We start from the raw sequence: 19601 nt of genomic DNA, 5'->3' as shown, positions 1-19601 counted from the left end.
TAGTTATCAAATGTTGCAGAGAATGCAACGAAGCTAGCCACATGTCTCCGTGGCTCGTTGATAAGACATGGGACTGCGGGCAAAGAGATTGCTGGTTCAATCTTCATCAAATAAATTTGTTATTAATTTATTTCTTTTCCTTTCAGCTCTTATAGAAGTTTCTGGAATATTCCATTATTATAATTTCCTCAGAATCTTTGTACGTCATTTCCTCTTCAGTTAGTTCTAGGAATGTTCTAGAACATTCTATATCTGTATATAAGAGTTTGCTTTATAGTAACCGATGTCTTTTGGTTTACTTTGAATAAACTAATATTGTTCTACGAGTGTTCTCTTCCTTAAGCCTATAAACGTGACAATATTATAAAAATAATAAATATTAATCCATCAGCTTTATGGAACAAGTAGAATCTTTATTTATGCTAAGTAAAAATTTTCAGGGTGCAGTGTTCGTTAACTATTAACTATAATAAATACCTAAAATATACATTTAAATATTAAAATTAATCTAAAAATTTCATTTTATTTATAATTGTGACATAATTTTCATAGGACGATTAGCATTTAATTGCGTATTAGCTATGAGAAAATAGCAAGGTAATTTTCGAATAACTATCTTTTCTAGAGCTGATGTGCACAATGCAATAAAAAGAAGTCGAACAATTTCAGATTTACACATTTTCTTCTAATTTCTCAGAACAATGGAATGAGCTGTCTTTGAGCTTCAATCATGTAAAAATTATACATGAATTTTCGTTTTACCAGAAGATTTAGTCAAGAGGACATTAAAAGACTGGCCAGAAATTCCTGAAGAAGAAATTGACTTAACTCCTCCAATTTCAAGGAAAGCAGGTAATGATTTTATTGACAGTAATTGATACTTGGATTTTTGTGAAAATTGTATACATATTATTTAAAGTATAAATACTTTTAAAATCCCAATATTTTTTTCTTTTTAAATGCAGAGTCTTTCCGAGACAAAATTTACAGAATATATATCAAAAAGTGAAAAAAGAATTTTACAAACAGTCTAGAAAAGAAGAGCATTTTTCGTAAGTAAATTCTAAATGTGCATTGAGAAGTATAGATAATATTCCTTTGACGATTCAAAGACTGATATATAGGACAACTTAATTTAAAATTCCCATTAAATATCCTTAATAGTCAGAAAAATATCAACATTGTGATGAATTAAATTTCAGTTCCTCTCTAAGTGAAATTAAAAGATGAGGGGCTTTCTACAAATTGAATGGAATTATTCTAAATAGTACTATTTCATATAAATTAAGTGTGTAATATAAATTGGAATAAATTAGATTTCACAAAATTTATTAATTTACTCATTATTGTTTGTACAAACAATATGCTTTCTAACCTTATGTAGCTTGATTTACAACATAATTAAAAGCTTCTATACATCTTTATGATTTATTTAACTTGTAAAAGTGCAGATGATTATGTGAGATGGGACCACCTTTTCTTGCAATGATGCTGTTGCACTAAGAAGTCTGTCCATTTGTTTCTGGAATTTTCTGAAGGAATCGCAAGCTATCATCTTTAATAAAAAGCTGGCAATCTCTATCATTTATGTGGGTTGCAATGGATTAGCTCGAATTCGTCATTCCAATCATCCACAAATGGCAGGATTACATATTAATTCTAATTTTGGAAGTCCAGTATAATTTCTTAAAATCCATACCAGCAACTCCTGTTTTATTAATATATTTTCCAAATACCCCTGCAGTTAATATAGAAAAATTCCAAAAGCTAATGGATAGTTTTCTTTTTCAAGTAATAATCATCTTTCCAGCGAAATGTGTCTTCGTATTAATAATTAAATGAACAAAGCGTAAAAACAGCTGGCAGCTTTTAATTGTAATGTAAATCAAATTATATAATATTAGATGCCAAATATCTGTGCAAATAATAATGAAAAATAATAAAATATTTTGTCCTTTATTATTCCTAGTTTATGAAATTTATGTTACGACTTATTTATTTATATATAAAAGGATATTTAGCATATTTCTAGCCTTAAAAGAATTCATTATAACTTCAGATTAAAGTTTAAAGAACATAATTTTATGGAAAATCTCTCATCTTTAAGTTCTCTTAGAAAGAAACTGAAATTAAGCTTACTATGATGCCAATATTTTTCTGAATCTTAATAGCATTTAATTGCCGGCGTCCTGACATGGGGGTAGCGCATCTTCCCCGTGATCTGGGCGTCCCTGGTTCGAATCCCTGATTCGAATCCCGGTTCTATCTGCGAGGTGTGTGAATGTACCCCCCCCCCTATGAAAAGGGGTTGTGCAAGCGAATGTGTGTGTGTCATCTTCATATGAGCTAGAAGTCAGACTTCTGCCCTCGGGTGCTCAGGGGTCTTTACCCTCACAGAAGCTACTACACCCCCTTTCCGTGGTAACGCGGACACTACATCATCATCATAATCAATAGTATTTCCTTAGATAATAAAAGTTACCATATATTTTCGGCTTTGAAGTTATGAAAGGAAATTTATGCTATATTTCGCGCATGACCAGTTAAAATTTATTTGCTGCTCATATTTCTTCGAATGTTAATATAATTCACTTTTAGTTTTTAATATAATACTTAAATTTAATATAATACTTGTTTTGTCGCATATTCCTTTAGTTCTATATAATTTAATTGAGAATTCTGCATTTAATAAATAAAACACTTAGCGAACACTTAACATCTGAGATGTTTTAAAGAAAACCTTTATATCTACCAAAATATACCCGCTATTTTTATGAAAAGGTGTGCGATTATTGATGGTATTTAATAAAACCATTGTTGAAGGTGTCTGTCACTGTTTGCTTTTGAAAAATGGGAAAAGTCAAAAACATTATCTTCTTCATGAATTTCTAATTTATCCCTTAAATGCCCTCGTTGACGAATGTATATTTTTTACATGGTCGAAATTAAAGAAGGTTGACATTCGGGAAAATACGTAAATCCGAAAGTATCCGGATACTTTTGATCACATTGTGTAGTTCTTCTACCTGTCAAACTGTTATAATAATGAAACAGCATTTACATTACAAAACCTTTACAGTTTGGATCTTTAATATTATTAAACATTTTTTAGGTTCGATATCATTAAAATTTACGCTAGAGTACAACAGAATTATGCTAATATCCTAACTATTCTTTTTAATATAATATTACCAAGAACATTAATTAAAAATGATTAAAATAAAAGAGATTAAAACAGAATATGCTTTGGTTTATACTTCATTTCTGTAAACAATTCTATTATTCTCATTATAAATAAGTTTCCTAATAATAACTAGGTATGAGAATTTAAGAAGAACAATATTATAACGAAATATAATTAAAATAAGTAGAATTTCCTCAAAATTTTTTCAGAAAAGGATAAAAAATATTGAATAATTTTAAACACTGAGAAACTGAAAAGTTATAATTGAATTCTTAGTACAAATATTGGGCATATCAATTGCATTTATTACAATAAAATCAAAGATTCTATAAAATATATATTACAAACAGGATAAATTAATTATTAATAATTAAAAATATTAATAATTAAATTAGATAATTAATTATCAGTTATTATTAAATTATTTATTAAGAGAAATTTAATAAGAGAAAAAAACATTCAACATACCTGGCACTTATGTAATGCAACTTTGAAAAACCTAGAATTGACTTTTGAATTCTAAAATAATTCATGGTGAACACTATAAGTATTCCTCTTCTCGGCAGCAATGAAGTAACGAGATCCTTTATTAAATAATAAAACGTCTTTAAACTGAATACAGTGAAAACCTACAAATGAGATGATAATGTTTCAGATAAGAAAGTACGAGAGAACTAAGGACGTTGGTATACTTCTGATAAGTGAAAAATAGTGCTTTGTAATACTGACATTTGAATGATAAAGTTATCATTATCAGTAGCTCCGTAACGTGAGTAACAGCAACGAGGAATCTAAGGAACCTCAGCATGCGGTTTGACTGATTGATTGAAATAAGACTTTTTTCGGTTTTAGTAGAAAAAATTAAGACTGCATATGCAGCGGCACATTAATGAAGTATTTGAATCGGGTAAAGAAATAATACTTCACCCTTCGTGCTTTCTCCCTCTAGTTATCTCACTGGTGAAACAGCGCGTTAAACACAGAAATACGAATGAGTTCCTCTTCTTGCAGACCAGCGCATTTTCTAATTGGGAGAAAACATTGAAATTGATTGAATTGAAGGAAGAATTGATTGACGTGATTATTGACGTTATTACAGATTTATTATAGAAATAAATTTGTCTGTAATCACGATGTCTGTAATCACTCAGCTCTTAAACGACAAACTATGAAAAGTTATCGCGTATATCTAAAGTTATATCCAAAAAAAAAAAAAAAAGACAGGAAAAATGAAAGAATGATTGATGAAAATGAAATGAATGACGAAATGATCAAAAATGAAATGACAGGATGCTATTTACTATTGCTATGCCAATCAACTTAACTTCAGTTTTTGAACGATTATTCAAATATTGAAAGATTGCTTTGTCTTATATTACTTTTTCAACTTATGAGTTTCATAACAAAGGGTTAATGAGTAACCATTACATATTTCCTTTTTGATATCATCTTTTATCTTCATGATAGTAATTTACGATAAAAATAATAGATATGTTCAAAAAATTCCGAGTGCATTTACTTATACAAGTTAGAAAATCCGATTGCAGATTGTGAAACAAATAATCGTCTAATGAATTGTAATTTTCGTCATTTTTCGTCTGATGAACAAGATCAACCCGAAGGAAGTCGAAATATCTATGCTTGCATGTTAACTGAACTATTCCACATTAATGGTATGATGAAATGATAAAAATTATATTTTTAGATAAAATGGTATTTTTGAAATGATAAAAATTTCAGTTTTTATCATTTGTTCCCACTTCATAAAGCTTTAAAGATTCAGCTTCTTTGCATCTTGATATTTATTAAACACTCTGAACTTTTAAGAAGTGAATTGTTATTCTGAAAAAATATCTGGAATGATTAGTATTTGCATTTCAAATCTGTCTGATGGTTTAAATATTTGAAGCATAATTTATTTTAATAATAAAATGAAGTAACTTTTACGAATAAGTTGGAAAAATCTTTTTAAAAATTTAACTGTAAAAACCCTATTTGCAATTCATGTTTTATTTTAGTGATTTATTAATTTTTGGAATAATACGGTAGAAAGGAGAAAAAACTACTCATCAAAATTTTAGAAAACAAATAATTTTTAAGATGATAAAACTCATTCACATATTTGTTGAATAAAAAAAAAATCATAAAATATAAACATTTTCTGGTCTGCCTGTTTATAAGATTGAAGCAATCTGTGTCGCCCACACCAGATGGCGCAATTTTATTTATTTTAGTTGTTTCCCCCCTTTTTCTTGTACATATGTAAATAAATAGTTTCTCTTCTGCCTTATAAGTGTTCGGTAGCGTCAATTTCTTTCTTTTCTGATAATGTAGTGTAAGTTCTCTTGAATCAGGGGTCGGATGCTCCTTTGTATCTGAGACACATACTATAGGATATGAAAAATTACAGCTAGGGGAGTAATTTATAAGTTGGCATTTCTACGACGTGATTTGATTAAAAGGACTTATCGTGCTTTTGAAGTCAATTAGCAAGTGTGCAAATCATAACAGCCCAGCACTTTTATTATTTTAGCCCACAACAGAATTATTAGATTAAATTTAGAAATAATAGAAATTTCATTTAAAATTTTAAATTGCTTCTCTTTTATATATAAAAGAACCCAAGATGCTCATAAGAAAAAATTCTCGTATGAGATGTATCTTCCTACTCGTTATTACCTTTTCTATTAAAACTCGAAAACAACAATTTCTGATGCTGTTTGACTTTTTCATATTCTTTTGCAATGCAGAACTTTTTTGTCTTTGGTTTACATTGATGATTATGGAGTATGCATTTGAACTTGCTTCTTTTGAAGGAACGGTTCAAAATTTTATTGAAGATTACTAATATGAAGTCAAGATAGCATTCCGAATTCGATTTATTCAGCTATTTAGTATATAAATCACTGTGTTCTCTTACGCATGGATTCAGACAAATAGGTAGCCAATTTTTATACTTACTGTAAATTCCAATGATAAAACTTGATGCTGAATTTCATTTATTTGATTTGTTGGACTCTTTTGTTTTCGGATTCAAATTCACAAAACAGACCTCCAGTTGACTAACATAACATAACATAACATAACATAACATAACATAACATAACATAACATAACATAACATAACATAACATAACATAACATAACATAACATAACATAACATAACATAACATAACATAACATAACATAACATAACATAACATAACATAACATAACATAACATAACATAACATAACATAACATAACATAACATAACATAACATAACATAACATAACATAACATAACATAACATAACATAACATAACATAACATAACATAACATAACATAACATAACATAACATAACATAACATAACATAACATAACATAACATAACATAACATAACATAACATAACATAACATAACATAACATAACATAACATAACATAACATAACATAACATAACATAACATAACATAACATAACATAACATAACATAACATAACATAACATAACATAACATAACATAACATAACATAACATAACATAACATAACATAACATAACATAACATAACATAACATAACATAACATAACATAACATAACATAACATAACATAACATAACATAACATAACATAACATAACATAACATAACATAACATAACATAACATAACATAACATAACATAACATAACATAACATAACATAACATAACATAACATAACATAACATAACATAACATAACATAACATAACATAACATAACATAACATAACATAACATAACATAACATAACATAACATAACATAACATAACATAACATAACATAACATAACATAACATAACATAACATAACATAACATAACATAACATAACATAACATAACATAACATAACATAACATAACATAACATAACATAACATAACATAACATAACATAACATAACATAACATAACATAACATAACATAACATAACATAACATAACATAACATAACATAACATAACATAACATAACATAACATAACATAACATAACATAACATAACATAACATAACATAACATAACATAACATAACATAACATAACATAACATAACATAACATAACATAACATAACATAACATAACATAACATAACATAACATAACATAACATAACATAACATAACATAACATAACATAACATAACATAACATAACATAACATAACATAACATAACATAACATAACATAACATAACATAACATAACATAACATAACATAACATACTCCAAAAATTCGTTTTATTTATCTGATTACAAGAATTTAGAACATCTGTAGAATTAAAGTCTGACCATTGTGAGCTTGTATATATTTAAGTCTTAGTCAAAGAATTCCGAGTCTTAATACAGATATGAGGGGAAACAATTTTTCTGTGGTATTCAATTCACTATTTTTAAAAAGAATTATTTTCTGTCGAAGTAATTTTGCGTTTTTACTTTTCAATCAATCTCTTTTCTTTTCTTTCACTTTTCTCTGTATATTATCAGCTTTCAAACAATTTTTTTTCAAACTCTTTGAAATTTACTATCCACATTATTTGATAAAAGAGATTTTACTTACTATCATATAATTTTAAAATCTGTCTAGTTCACTTATTTAAATCATATTTGTATTTCATTTAAGCACGCTTTTAAAATAGTTGTCATACCACTTTGACGCTACTTTGATATTAATTTAATCTTTTGTTTGGTTTGATATAATAAACTTCATAACTCCATCTAACTAAACAAATTTATAATTATTGTTTCAATATATATTGGATAAAGATTAAAAATTAAAGATACAATTTTTAAAAATTATAATTTTTATCGTTATCGGTATAATGAGATCAAAATTCCTCAATCACATTTGAAGTTTCAACATTTAGATATAAAGTTCAGAAAGATATGATGACAAAAAAAAACCAGACGATAGTATAATAAGGGCAAAATTTTAAGCATTTTTTATTATTGTGTTTATGATAAAATTGTAACATTTTTTCTACCAGGAAATTTTTTTAGATTAAAAATTTTTAGATTAGGAGTGAAAGAAAATGCAACAGCAGATTTTAATATTTTTAAATGTCATTATTAAAACAATACATCTTCAAATTCCAAATAGTTTCAAGCTTCATTTTTTAATTAGTAACAAATAAAATTATTTAGTAATTTACTTTCGATTAAATATTTAAATGGCGAATTTTTGTAAAAATAAATTATTCATAGAAGTGACATATTTCTCTCAAAATATCGTGATTATTTTTCTTAATATATTGAATTCATAAATTATTCTATTGAAATAAATATTTATTTGCTATTGGCTCAAAGAAATTAATAATAATTTTATGTACATTGATGTTCCGTGATTGGTTGATTTTTGCATCGTATTACTGGTTTCCATGAACAAGATAAACTCTGAAAAATGCTAATAATTTTATTAAAAGAAAGATCAATCTCTTTAAAATGTGAGGATGTTGTTCTATAAAAGTTTTTTAAAAACTTCAGTATTCAACAACAATGCTGATGCGATCAAAATGCATCATCTGCAAATATCATAATTTTTCCAAGTGAAATTAAAAATTTCATTGTAATAATGGGGTAAGAAATATAGTATAAATATATTCCCCATAACAATTGATTTTGAGATATTATCTGTCAAAAAAACTATGATATATTTGGAAGAACAGAATAGGTCAAAACTAGAAAGTATATTTCAGATGCTTAAATATGAGTTCTTTTATAGTTCATTACAATAAACTGGTAATAATATTTTCAAAAATATTTCAAACAATCTTGGCCAAATTAAGTAACAGGTAAATTAAATGCTGATGAAAGATAATTACATCACTGGCATGTAAAATTAGAGATTCCATCATTGCACAATTTAGATCTTCCTTTATTGAAACCCGTGGAAGGATGATGGCAACCTCTTCTGAAAGGAAAAAAGAAAAGAAAAATTATTGAAGATTGTTTTCCAGCCAAACAACTGATCTTTAACATACTTCTCAGTTAATACCATAATAATGAGTTCCGAAATTGACACGAAAACTTTTCTGTTTGGTTGCTTCTTTTATATTTTCTGCACTTAAGAACCCATACTACACTGCAAAGCGATATTTAGATTTTCCTTTATTTGAAACTCCTGGAAGGATGATCACAGCCTCTTCTGAGTGCAAAAAGAATCATGCAGATGGTCTTCCAGCCAAACGACTGGTCTTTAGCATAGTTAACACCATAAGAGCAAGTTTGAGACTATCTGCAAACATGTCCTTATGATTGTTTCTTAATAAACATTTTATGTTCTCTTCACTTAAGAATCCATATTAGATTGCAAAGCGATAGCAGCCGTTCCTTGATCTCGAGAGAAGTTTAAATCCAATATAATCTATCAATTGTGGAAAAAATCATAGAACAGATACAATATCTATATATCGTAATTGCATAATATCATACATAGGTCTGTTTATCAAACAGCATCTATGACATTATATCGCAAAAATAAATCAATTCAATATCTATACATCGTAATTGCATAATATCATATATTGGTCTGCTTAACAAACAGCATCGATGACATTATATCGCAAAAATAAATCAATACAATATCTATACATCGTAATTGCATAATATCATAGATACATCTGTTTATCAAACAGCATCGATGACATTATATCGCAAAAATAAATCAATACAATATATAAACATCGTAATTGCATAATATCATAGATACATCTGCTTATCAAACAGCATCAATGACATTATATCGCAAAAATAAATCAATATTTAAAGAAACACAAGATATAAGAAATATTCCCTCATGAAACGCAAAGCTGTTTTAACAAATCTTGTGTGCCACATCACAGTTTCAATTTTTCAATTGAAATCTTCGACATCTCAAACTTCTTCCCTTTTCGTGATTGTGTCTTTGGAAATTCTTCAACAAACATTATATATCGCGGAATCTTGACGTGGCTCATCTGTAATGAAACAAGACAGTTTCTATATGTAATTAAATCATGCAAAATAGATTTTTTTAAATAATTAAAACTAATTCTTCAAAATAAATTTATTAGATTTTCAAAATGAATTCTTTACTTATAACTTTTATTTTGTCTAATATAAATTGCTGGAAAATATACTTAAAATATTTTTTTAATTGATTAAAAATCGAGACTTAATTTATATGTTAAAAAAATAGCCATAATTGGAAAAACTATTTTTTGAATTTTAAGATTATACAAAAATTGTCTTTGTGCCATAATATTCTGGAATGCTGCGACCATAACTGAGTGAGTAATAAAAATTTGAATATTACTATCTTATAAAAACGGGCGTCTCAAAGAAGATACCGTCAATCGGAATCCGGAGTTTCCCCGATGTTGAATAGCTTAAAATTATGAAATCTTAAAAAGATGATATTCATAAATTTAGTCACAAAAAATAGGGACATTAAAAAAAAATTAAAAGTTGAAAAATCAAGAATATCTTATTCAATATGATTCTTTGGAGTCAAAAGATCGTATAAAATTAAGATTTCATTATTTTTTAAGATGTGCATTTATTGACTAAAAAAAATCAAATATTATTTACAACATTTAAATCCTTTTGAAAGTTAAATATAAAATCTCAATATTAAGATGAATCAGATAAATTTTTATTGTATAATTCTTTGAGATATTACATAAATAATAAATATATATATATATATATATATATATATATATATATATTGTAGCCCACATAAGACTTCAGTGCTGAACGATTCTGTTTTCTGTACTCATATTTTTATAAAAATATGTTTGGTTCGTAAAAAACGTTTTTGTATTAAATGAAATTTAATCACTTCCGCTTCAATTTACAGTACAAAATTTTCAGATGTGTCCTAAAAATTAGTGATATGCATAGTACAATGAACGAAATGGCATAAGGCTTCTATAATAGTACAAGACTATCATAATTTGAAGCTTAAAAATATTTTATTGAAGAAGCTTTAAAATATTTTATGAGACCAAGTTACATAAAACATTTAATTCAAAATTTTAGCTAGCATTAATCCTGCATACAAGCTGGTCGCCAAAGGCGGCTACCTATAAATAGATAACTATAAGCGAAGAACGGGAAATAAATACAGAAGTTTTGTGAATTTCTTCTCTAAAATAGTTGGATTACAAATTTTAAATTTAAAAAAAATCACATAAAATATATTATCATGAATAGCAAACCAAAATAGGTTATCATTCAATGTAAAAGTCTTTGAACTTTTGTATCAGCAGTGTTTTGTCCAGCTCTGATTAGATTGTTTGATTGGAATGCGATCTGAAAATCAGAGCAGCTTACTCTGCAATGTTTGTTTCTGAAGATTTCCGAGTGAACTGTAAACAAGAGCGTGTACTCAAAATGATAGTTTAAGTACAATTAAGTGCAATATAAGAAAGGAGAAATGTGTAATCTTATATTTTAAGTAAGCGTATCCTTTTTAATAAAATCTCGTAGTTTATTCGAATCTTTAAATATTCTTTATCGCTGTATATACCGAATATGAATTTAGCATTTAAAAAGCGGAAAATAGCCTTTTACAGAAGCACCTGAAAAAGAGATTCTTTAATATTCTTTAGATAAGGATTCTCCGTCTGTGTTACATGTGCCCTGTAAATGTGAGCGAAGACCAGTTATCCTTGTATATACGTATGAACAAAACGGTAACTATCTTTCATCATTTTCAATCCTGAAATGTTAGGAAATAAGAAGAAAATAAAAATAATAAAGAATTAAAATGAAATCTACGATCGCAAATTTCAAGTTACCATGTAAGAATATTATTATTTTTAAGTCATTATTTGTCTTAATTAATCTAAGTCATTAACCAGTTTAAACCGGTTTGAAACAATCACGAGACTTTATCGGTCTCTATCCCTAGATATATTGTTACGAATCTGTGATGCGGCTTCCCAGCATAGTTGGTTCCATAGGAGGTCCCAGAGCTTGGCGATTTGGCGACGAATTTGGCGACTTTGGCGCCAAAATAGATTATACCAGAAACATCGAGAATTTTCCCGTTCCATCCAGTAGGAACCGAGATACGCCTCGAACGTTCCTGATTGGTTGAGAGGCTTCTAGCCCCGCCTCCTGAGACCTATAAAAGGAGATGCAGCTGCCGGAGAGTGGTCGTGAATTGAGTAGTCGTGAGCTAGTAGTAGTCGAGAGTTGTCGGAATCGACGGTAAAGAACTGCCCTTCCAGAGATAAGCGGAGCAGCGACGGAGTGAAGCTAGTGCTGAACTAATCTGTGCGCTACTGTCTGCAGTAGAGTCTCGTTATATGCTGTTGTTACTGCACGTCTCGGCTGAAGATAATCGTCTTTTGTCCTGTATATAGTTGTCGTCTTTGTGCTGTCCTGTGCGTCTTCGTGTAAATAAACGTCGTTGTTTTATTTTCTACTGCCGCCTGCTGATTAAGCGTTCTCCACACCATACAACTCCCACTATCCAAACGAACCCGGAAATTTCGCAACAATATATTGAAAATGAAAGTTTATAACTGGGAAAACAAAGTTTTGGAGTTCAACCGATTGAGATGAAATAACACCTACGATGTCATAGTTCTTCGTCAACCTTTCAAAAACGCATCTGCTTTCAAAGAAACATACAGAATAATAATGCAATACTCGTTAAAGCAGGTAAAAAAATATATGCGATTAAAAGAGATGTTAAAAATCGTCATTTATGCTTTATTCATTGCCTACGCGATTTCGAGCTTCAAAACCTCCTAACCAAAACAACATGTTCTCACATGATAATAAATAGAAATCATTATAGGAAGGGGCATAAAATATATAAAGAGAGCAAATCTATAATAGTGATAGAAAATTTGTTTATTTTTAAAATTGTGAACTAATAAACTGTTGTATAGTTGAACAAATGCTATAAATAACGATTTCAATTAAAAGAATTCCGTTTGATTCTTTTCAAACGATGTTCATGCTGTGGCTCGTTTCAATGATGTGTGTTTATTGTATTATTGCATTTTTAAAAGTCTGACAAATATGATCAAAATTTATTTATAAAATTTATTCATCTGTTCTTTATTTTCAGTTTATTATACATAGAGAAATTCCTGATACAGGATGCTTTAGAAGAAAACCTTCCATTCAATACAAATATCTGATATGTAACGTGACTTTAATACCTGTAACTATAACTATCATGTTTTTCCTGCACGCGCATCATGTTTTTGTGTGAATTTACAAATTTTCAGATAATTCTCGTTTTGATTTCAACTACATAAGAACCTTTTTTTTTTGCTTCTTGGATTTTCAAATAAAGTTTACTATACGTTTTAAAAATTGCATTCTGGATATAGTAAATGGAAAGTTAAATTAAGCTTAGTATAATATTTAATAAATTTTCTCTTTTATGAATCTGGTGGATGATATTTATAGCAAATTAAATAGCATTAAACCCATCTGTTTTTAAAAAAATGTTACATTCGTAACAACAATTTTTTTTTCGAATAACAAAACTGAAAAGGGCATTCTTTTTTTTTTTTTTTTTTTTTTTTTTGCTGGAGGGAAAAACTTTTTTTTTCCATCGTAACTTAAAGAGATATAAATTTTTTTGTACTCATTACTGTTATGAATGTAACAGAATATTATAAAACACAAAAAAGGTTTAACAGAATATTATTTGAACGTGACAATAATGAATCAAACAATATTCTTTTACCTTTCCTTTACAGAACTGTTTAATTTCATCTTCTGTTAGTTGCATTCCTTCTTTGAGGCATACCCAAGCACACGCTTCTTCACCCATTCTTTTATCCGGAACGCCACAGATCTAAAAGATTAGGCATTAAAATTTATGTAAATCCATTTTAACAATTCATCTAATTTATTGAAATATATATGTATTGACTAAATTAGGAATAACTATTGCCTGAAATTGAGCTTGCAAATACTAACATAAGCGTCCTGAATAGCAGGGTGAGTGTTCAAGAAATTTTCAACTTCCAACGGATATATATTTTCTCCACCTCGGTTGATCATATCTGTGACTCTTCCGACAATTTTTATCTTGCCATCTTCGTTCATTGTTGCCAAGTCCCTGGAAAAAAAAAGAGAAGAAAACACTACAATAAATGAAATGTTATTTGGTCAGATATAATATTTATAATTTTGAATTACAAAGATGCAACGATGTATTAATCATTTCTACCTCTTTTCAGCACAGACTCATAATTTAAAAAAAAATTTGTATTGAAATTTTAGAATCAAGTGTTATCACACGCAGATACGGAGCAGTCTGAAAATGAATACAATGATTCATGGGCAAATCCGATTTTGTAATACTTTGTCTTTCCCTTTACATGTATTGATGATGTCTGTGAGGAATTATATTTGAAGCGAGAAGAACTTGAAATTTGAATCTATATTGACTTTCCCTTCCCTCTCGAATTGTTTGATTACAAACCACATAAAAAATCGATATTAGACATTAGAGTTGAATTCATCCAAAGCTGGATCTCCTGGAACATCCATAGTATAGTTAAATGGAATAAAGACAGTCATGTCCTCAAAAGAATTGATTTACAATTTAACTTTCATAAAATACGAAATGTTCGAAAATTTCTAAAACGTTTCATATGCATAAGTTGAAGATACTGAAAGCGTGTAAATTAACAGTTAAAAATATAGAATAATGGAAATCACTATTATATAATACTGTAACGAATTTGAATAATACCAATATCATATAATAGTAATATTGTTCAGTTCATAAATTTCCCATTAAAGGAGACAGACACATAGATCTAATGGATGCCGGAGCAGCGACTCTGATTTGGACAACAAATTTGGCGACTTGGTGACGAATTTGGTTACAATCGAAGATTCCAGAAACAGTAAGAATTTTTACGATAAATCTAATAGGATGCTAGTTATGATAGTCTTTCAATAACTTTGTCTTATAATAGAAAAACTATAACAACTGGGATAGAACTAACTTTAGACAATATTGCGTCATATTAGTCGACAAGTAGTGTAATCAGCCTCAAGTTGAGTATTGAATAGACAACTGAGTTCAGAGTTCAAGCGGTTGACAGTAACAGATATTCGAGAGGCAATGAATAGTTGTGTGAAGTCTCTCTCCTTAAGAGTTGTTTCTGAGAGCTTCTTGCTGTTACGCTTATTTAATATTATGGATATGCTACTCGTGTGTTGTTGTTTACTGTAAATTGTGTTCTCATCTATGCTTCGGCTATGTTTTGTTTATGTTCGTTTTTTCATGCTGAATATAGTTATTTGAGCCTATTTCACCGAACACCTACAGCACCAGACCTTTGATTTTCATATTTTTGAGTTTTTCTTAACAATTCGCATTTTTTCAAAATGGTAAATTATTTTTCGAATTAATGTGAACATGAATAAACATGTTTTTCGTTGTGTTATTATGAAATTACTAAATATAGACATTAAAATACTTTTATTTATTCTGGCAGTAGTACATTTTTATATGCTATTTATAATAATATATAAATTAATGTGATATTCAGTACTTTTTTTAAATTTATTTTAAGTGCATTAAAACTAAAATTCAATTTAGTTATTAACTATTTTGGAATTATTTTATACAAAACTGTTTCGAATAAATATACGGACTAGTGGTTTATAATTGCAAATTATGGGATCACAACACATTTTTCTTTTTTTATTAAAAAGACAAATGCTTTGATGTACAAATATTTTGCGTTGTTTTCTAATGAAAAGACCGCTTTTATTCTATATGTTATATACTTTAATTTTACTCGAAAAAAAACTACTTTATTCGTTTATCAAATTTTTAATCATTTTTAGTGCCAAGGAGGCCATTCGTAAGAGGACAAATTTGATTTTTTTTAATACAGAATCTGAAAAATGTTATTTTACATAGCAAGACCAGAATGAAGAAATCCAAAATTGTAATATTAATCTAATAAAAGGATTCCCTGTATCCATTAAATATCAAATAATCTGTCACTAACTGATAATAATATAAGTTTTAAAAGAAAAAACTTTTAAAAATATATTGCAATATTGAAATATTTGTAAATTCAAAACATTATAGATATTCTTTTACCCAGAATGATACCACCGTGTCTTGTCCAAAACTTCCGCCGTTTTCTTTTCATCATCCCAGTATCCCAAAAATATTGGATGTCCTCTGGCACAAAGTTCACCTTGAGAATTCACAGGAACCACCTGTCCTTTGCTATCCATAATTTTTACCTGCGCACATAAGAATTTAAGCATATGTTAAATAGTCAAATCGGTTTTTATTACTATCAGACCCATTAATTTCCAGATGAAAGAAACACAAAACGCCAAACATCAAAATCATTTATTATTTGCATAAAAAAAAATCTAGAGTTTCATTTTTTCCCCAATTCCGTCTTACAAGATTGTTCTATTAAAATATGAAATAAAGCTTAAAATTTTTTTGAAAGTTTTCTGTAGATGCACAGGCTGCTGTTGAATGTCATCCGTAAATATTGAAATTATTTATTGTAACATTTCGCCATAAAATAACAAAATAAGCATTAGAAAGAATCGAAACATAGAATTTTTTCTAGAACCTTTCATATTTTTATAATTTTTAAAGCATTCACAGACAAGAAAAAGTTATTCTTGCTTAAGAAGCAAATAAGTTAAAAATTATGTTGTAATAATACTATTAAGAAAAAAAGCTATACAATTTAGTGTGTGTGTGTTGGCGCTCTACAGGCCAGACCGTTCGACCTACAGCTACCAAATTTGACACATGCATACCTTGGAGATTGGGAATGTGCACCTGGGGTCACTTTGAATTTTTAATTAGAATTTTAATTATTAATTAAAAATTAACTCTCCTGCCAAAAAATCTTTTCATTTTCCCACCGCCAAATGAGTAAGGCTTCATTTTTTTGTTGTTTTTCCCACGCTAAATAGGATAGGCTTAATAAATTTTCGGCCGCTTATTTTCTTAATGTTTGATGCATTTAAAATTAAACATTGTTAATTATTCGATCTTTCAGATTCATTCTGAAGTACTTTTGAATTAAAATAAAAGAGAATAAAGGAAATTAAAAATTTCTAATCTGCATAGCGTTACCCCAACTGGAATAGAAAATCCATGCATTTGCGTTACCATAATTGGCGTTGAAAATTCATGCATGCGCATTGTGTTCTGATTGTTGACAACTATTTTCAACGGATACGAACTTGGTTTTGAAGGCTTAATATGTTTTCGACCGATTATTTCAAACGATTCTATTTATTTTTTTAGTGTTTGATGCATTTAAACTAAACATTGTTAATTAATCTATCTGTTCATGATGAATCTGAGAAAATTTTGTTGAAAACTTCTTGGGATATATAAATTAAGAAAAATATTCTTTAGTTCCCATAAGGTTTAAATACTCAGCGACTCTGCTTTCAATACTCATATTTAAAAAAATGCTCCGTTTCAGTAAAAAAAAATATTATTACATTAATTACAGTTTAATCATTTCTACTTTAATTTAAAGCATAAATTCTACGAGAGCTAACAGAAAATTAGAGAGATACATATTACGTTATGGCTGAAGGCCTTTATAATATTATGAATGAATTAAATGACTATTAAAATTTGAAGTTTCAAAATATTTTAATGAAGAAGCAATTAAAATATGAGTTCCATAAAATATTTAATTATTAAAATTTTAACGTGCATTAAGATTGGCGAACCGGCTGGTCGCCAAAGGCGGCTAGTTAACAATAAAAGAGAATATGTTTGTCTGTCAGAGCTTAAAGGGATAGATCGTTAAACCAAGAATTATCAAATTTTACACAAATGTTCTTTGAGAAGAGGGAATGCATATTTCAAAGAATTTTTTTAAAAATGTTAATTAAATGGTATTTATTAAAGGTTACGAAAAACTTTGACGTTCTCCTACCAAATCTCCTGAAATTATTAAAAAATTAAAATGAAGTTCATACCAAGCTGAAATCGCAAAGCACCTTTTCACTTATAGATTTTTAATATATTTTTTAATCTGTTTTTAATGCATTTTTACGTATTTTTTAAAAATAATTTTTGGAACTATTTTTAAGTGTATTTTACAGTAGATTTCATTGTTGTCATGAATTTTAAATCGTTTTCAATATTGCTTCGAATATTTCAGCTTGAATTTCATTTCACTGTTGTTGATGAATATAAGAATATGCAAGTTACTTTTCAACTTTAAGTTTTACTTCATTTTTTTTTTCAATTTACAATTTAATGTACACTTTAATAAGTTTTTTTTTTGAAATTTTCTTGTATTTACAATTAGGATTCAACTTCACATTAAATAAAAATATAATGAAAAATTTTCAAATACTTTCATTTTTTAACATAGCTGTTCTTTCCTGTAATATAAAGGGATGAATAAAAATATGTTATTGTTCTTAGAGAATGGATACTGCTTTCTTACTGTAGTATACTAAGTATTTGAAGAATCAGAAAAGGGATGAATAATCATCTGAGTAATTAGACAATAGTAATAAAAATCAAGTTAATAGGAAAATTCAAAATTAAATCAAATAAAAAAAAGAATCCGGCCTGAAGACTTTCTCTGAGTAATTACATATATTCTGAAATACATTCTATAAAATATATAAAACTTTAAAACAAATCAAACAGTTATACTTTCTATCTTTACATTTGAATTAAATATTTTAGTTTCAGCAAGAAACTTTTAGTATGTATTCGAATTTACTCGTTTTCAAATTAAAGTTGAGATTTTGCAAAAGATGACAAAAAAAAATTAAGAAAATCCATGACACATTAAACAGACCGATGTAAGGCTTCTAAAACAGTACAAGTGATATGTCTACTGAAATTTAAAGTTTAAAATTACTTTAGTGAGGAAGTCATTCAAAAAATTACATTTAATATTTAAATGAAAGTTTCAGCAATCAATAATCTCGGCAAATTAGTTTTTTAAAAAAATGCAGTTAAATACGAAGTACCTCGGTTTAAAAATCGTTAACTTAGATTGACAGCAATGTCAATGATAATTCACTTGACGATGAATTTTAAATAAAGAAATCACATACCTCAACATAGTCTATAATCTCCAGAATTCCTTTTGCTACTGTTTCAAGATCATCTGTCAACCTATTCACAGCTATAGCAGTGCTTGTTTCGGTCATTCCGTAACCTGACTACGAAAAAGAAAAAGAACCAGAAAAATCAGTTCTGAAATAAATTTCTTTGCCGAATAGAATTTGGAAAATATTGTAAAAATATCTCCATCTTTTGAAAATCAGGAAATAATGAAGTGAATGAAATTAGTATGATTCTTTCAAAAACGCTAACAATTTTTACGATGTATGTTGCGGTTTTACGGTTACTATATTGTAACTCCTCAGTCTAGTTTTTCTCTATTCC

The 19601-nt window shown here is 27.9% G+C and overlaps 2 protein-coding genes across 3 annotated transcripts in view; both read right to left on the bottom strand.

Annotated features, from left to right (window-relative positions):
- The window catches only part of LOC129962723 (medium-chain acyl-CoA ligase ACSF2, mitochondrial-like), a 37591-nt gene extending 28489 nt beyond the window's left edge, over positions 1-9102 (bottom strand). The window contains exons 1-2 of one of the 2 annotated variants that reach the window (XM_056076668.1): positions 9025-9102; positions 3653-3813 (exon numbers count right to left, since the gene is read on the bottom strand). In XM_056076668.1, the coding sequence (XP_055932643.1) occupies positions 3653-3813; positions 9025-9057 (194 nt within the window). In that variant the 5' untranslated portion in view covers positions 9058-9102. Of the gene's footprint in view, positions 1-3652; positions 3814-3913; positions 4323-9024 lie in introns of those variants that run through there. The other variant, XM_056076669.1, reaches the window with a different exon arrangement.
- Positions 9103-10030: 928 nt separating this feature from the next.
- Positions 10031-19601, bottom strand: part of LOC129962813 (medium-chain acyl-CoA ligase ACSF2, mitochondrial-like) — a 36082-nt gene continuing 26511 nt past the window's right edge. Inside the window, exons 11-15 of the mRNA XM_056076812.1 lie at positions 19268-19375; positions 16290-16438; positions 14138-14279; positions 13902-14012; positions 10031-10158 (exon numbers count right to left, since the gene is read on the bottom strand). Of these exons, the coding sequence (XP_055932787.1) occupies positions 10039-10158; positions 13902-14012; positions 14138-14279; positions 16290-16438; positions 19268-19375 (630 nt within the window). The 3' untranslated portion in view covers positions 10031-10038. The remainder of the gene's footprint in view (positions 10159-13901; positions 14013-14137; positions 14280-16289; positions 16439-19267; positions 19376-19601) is intronic.

This window comes from Argiope bruennichi, chromosome 3, assembly GCF_947563725.1.
Source record: "Argiope bruennichi chromosome 3, qqArgBrue1.1, whole genome shotgun sequence".
NCBI lineage: Eukaryota > Metazoa > Arthropoda > Arachnida > Araneae > Araneidae > Argiope > Argiope bruennichi.
Note: the sequence above shows the minus strand (reverse complement) of the source record. Positions and strands in the feature narration are given on the sequence as shown.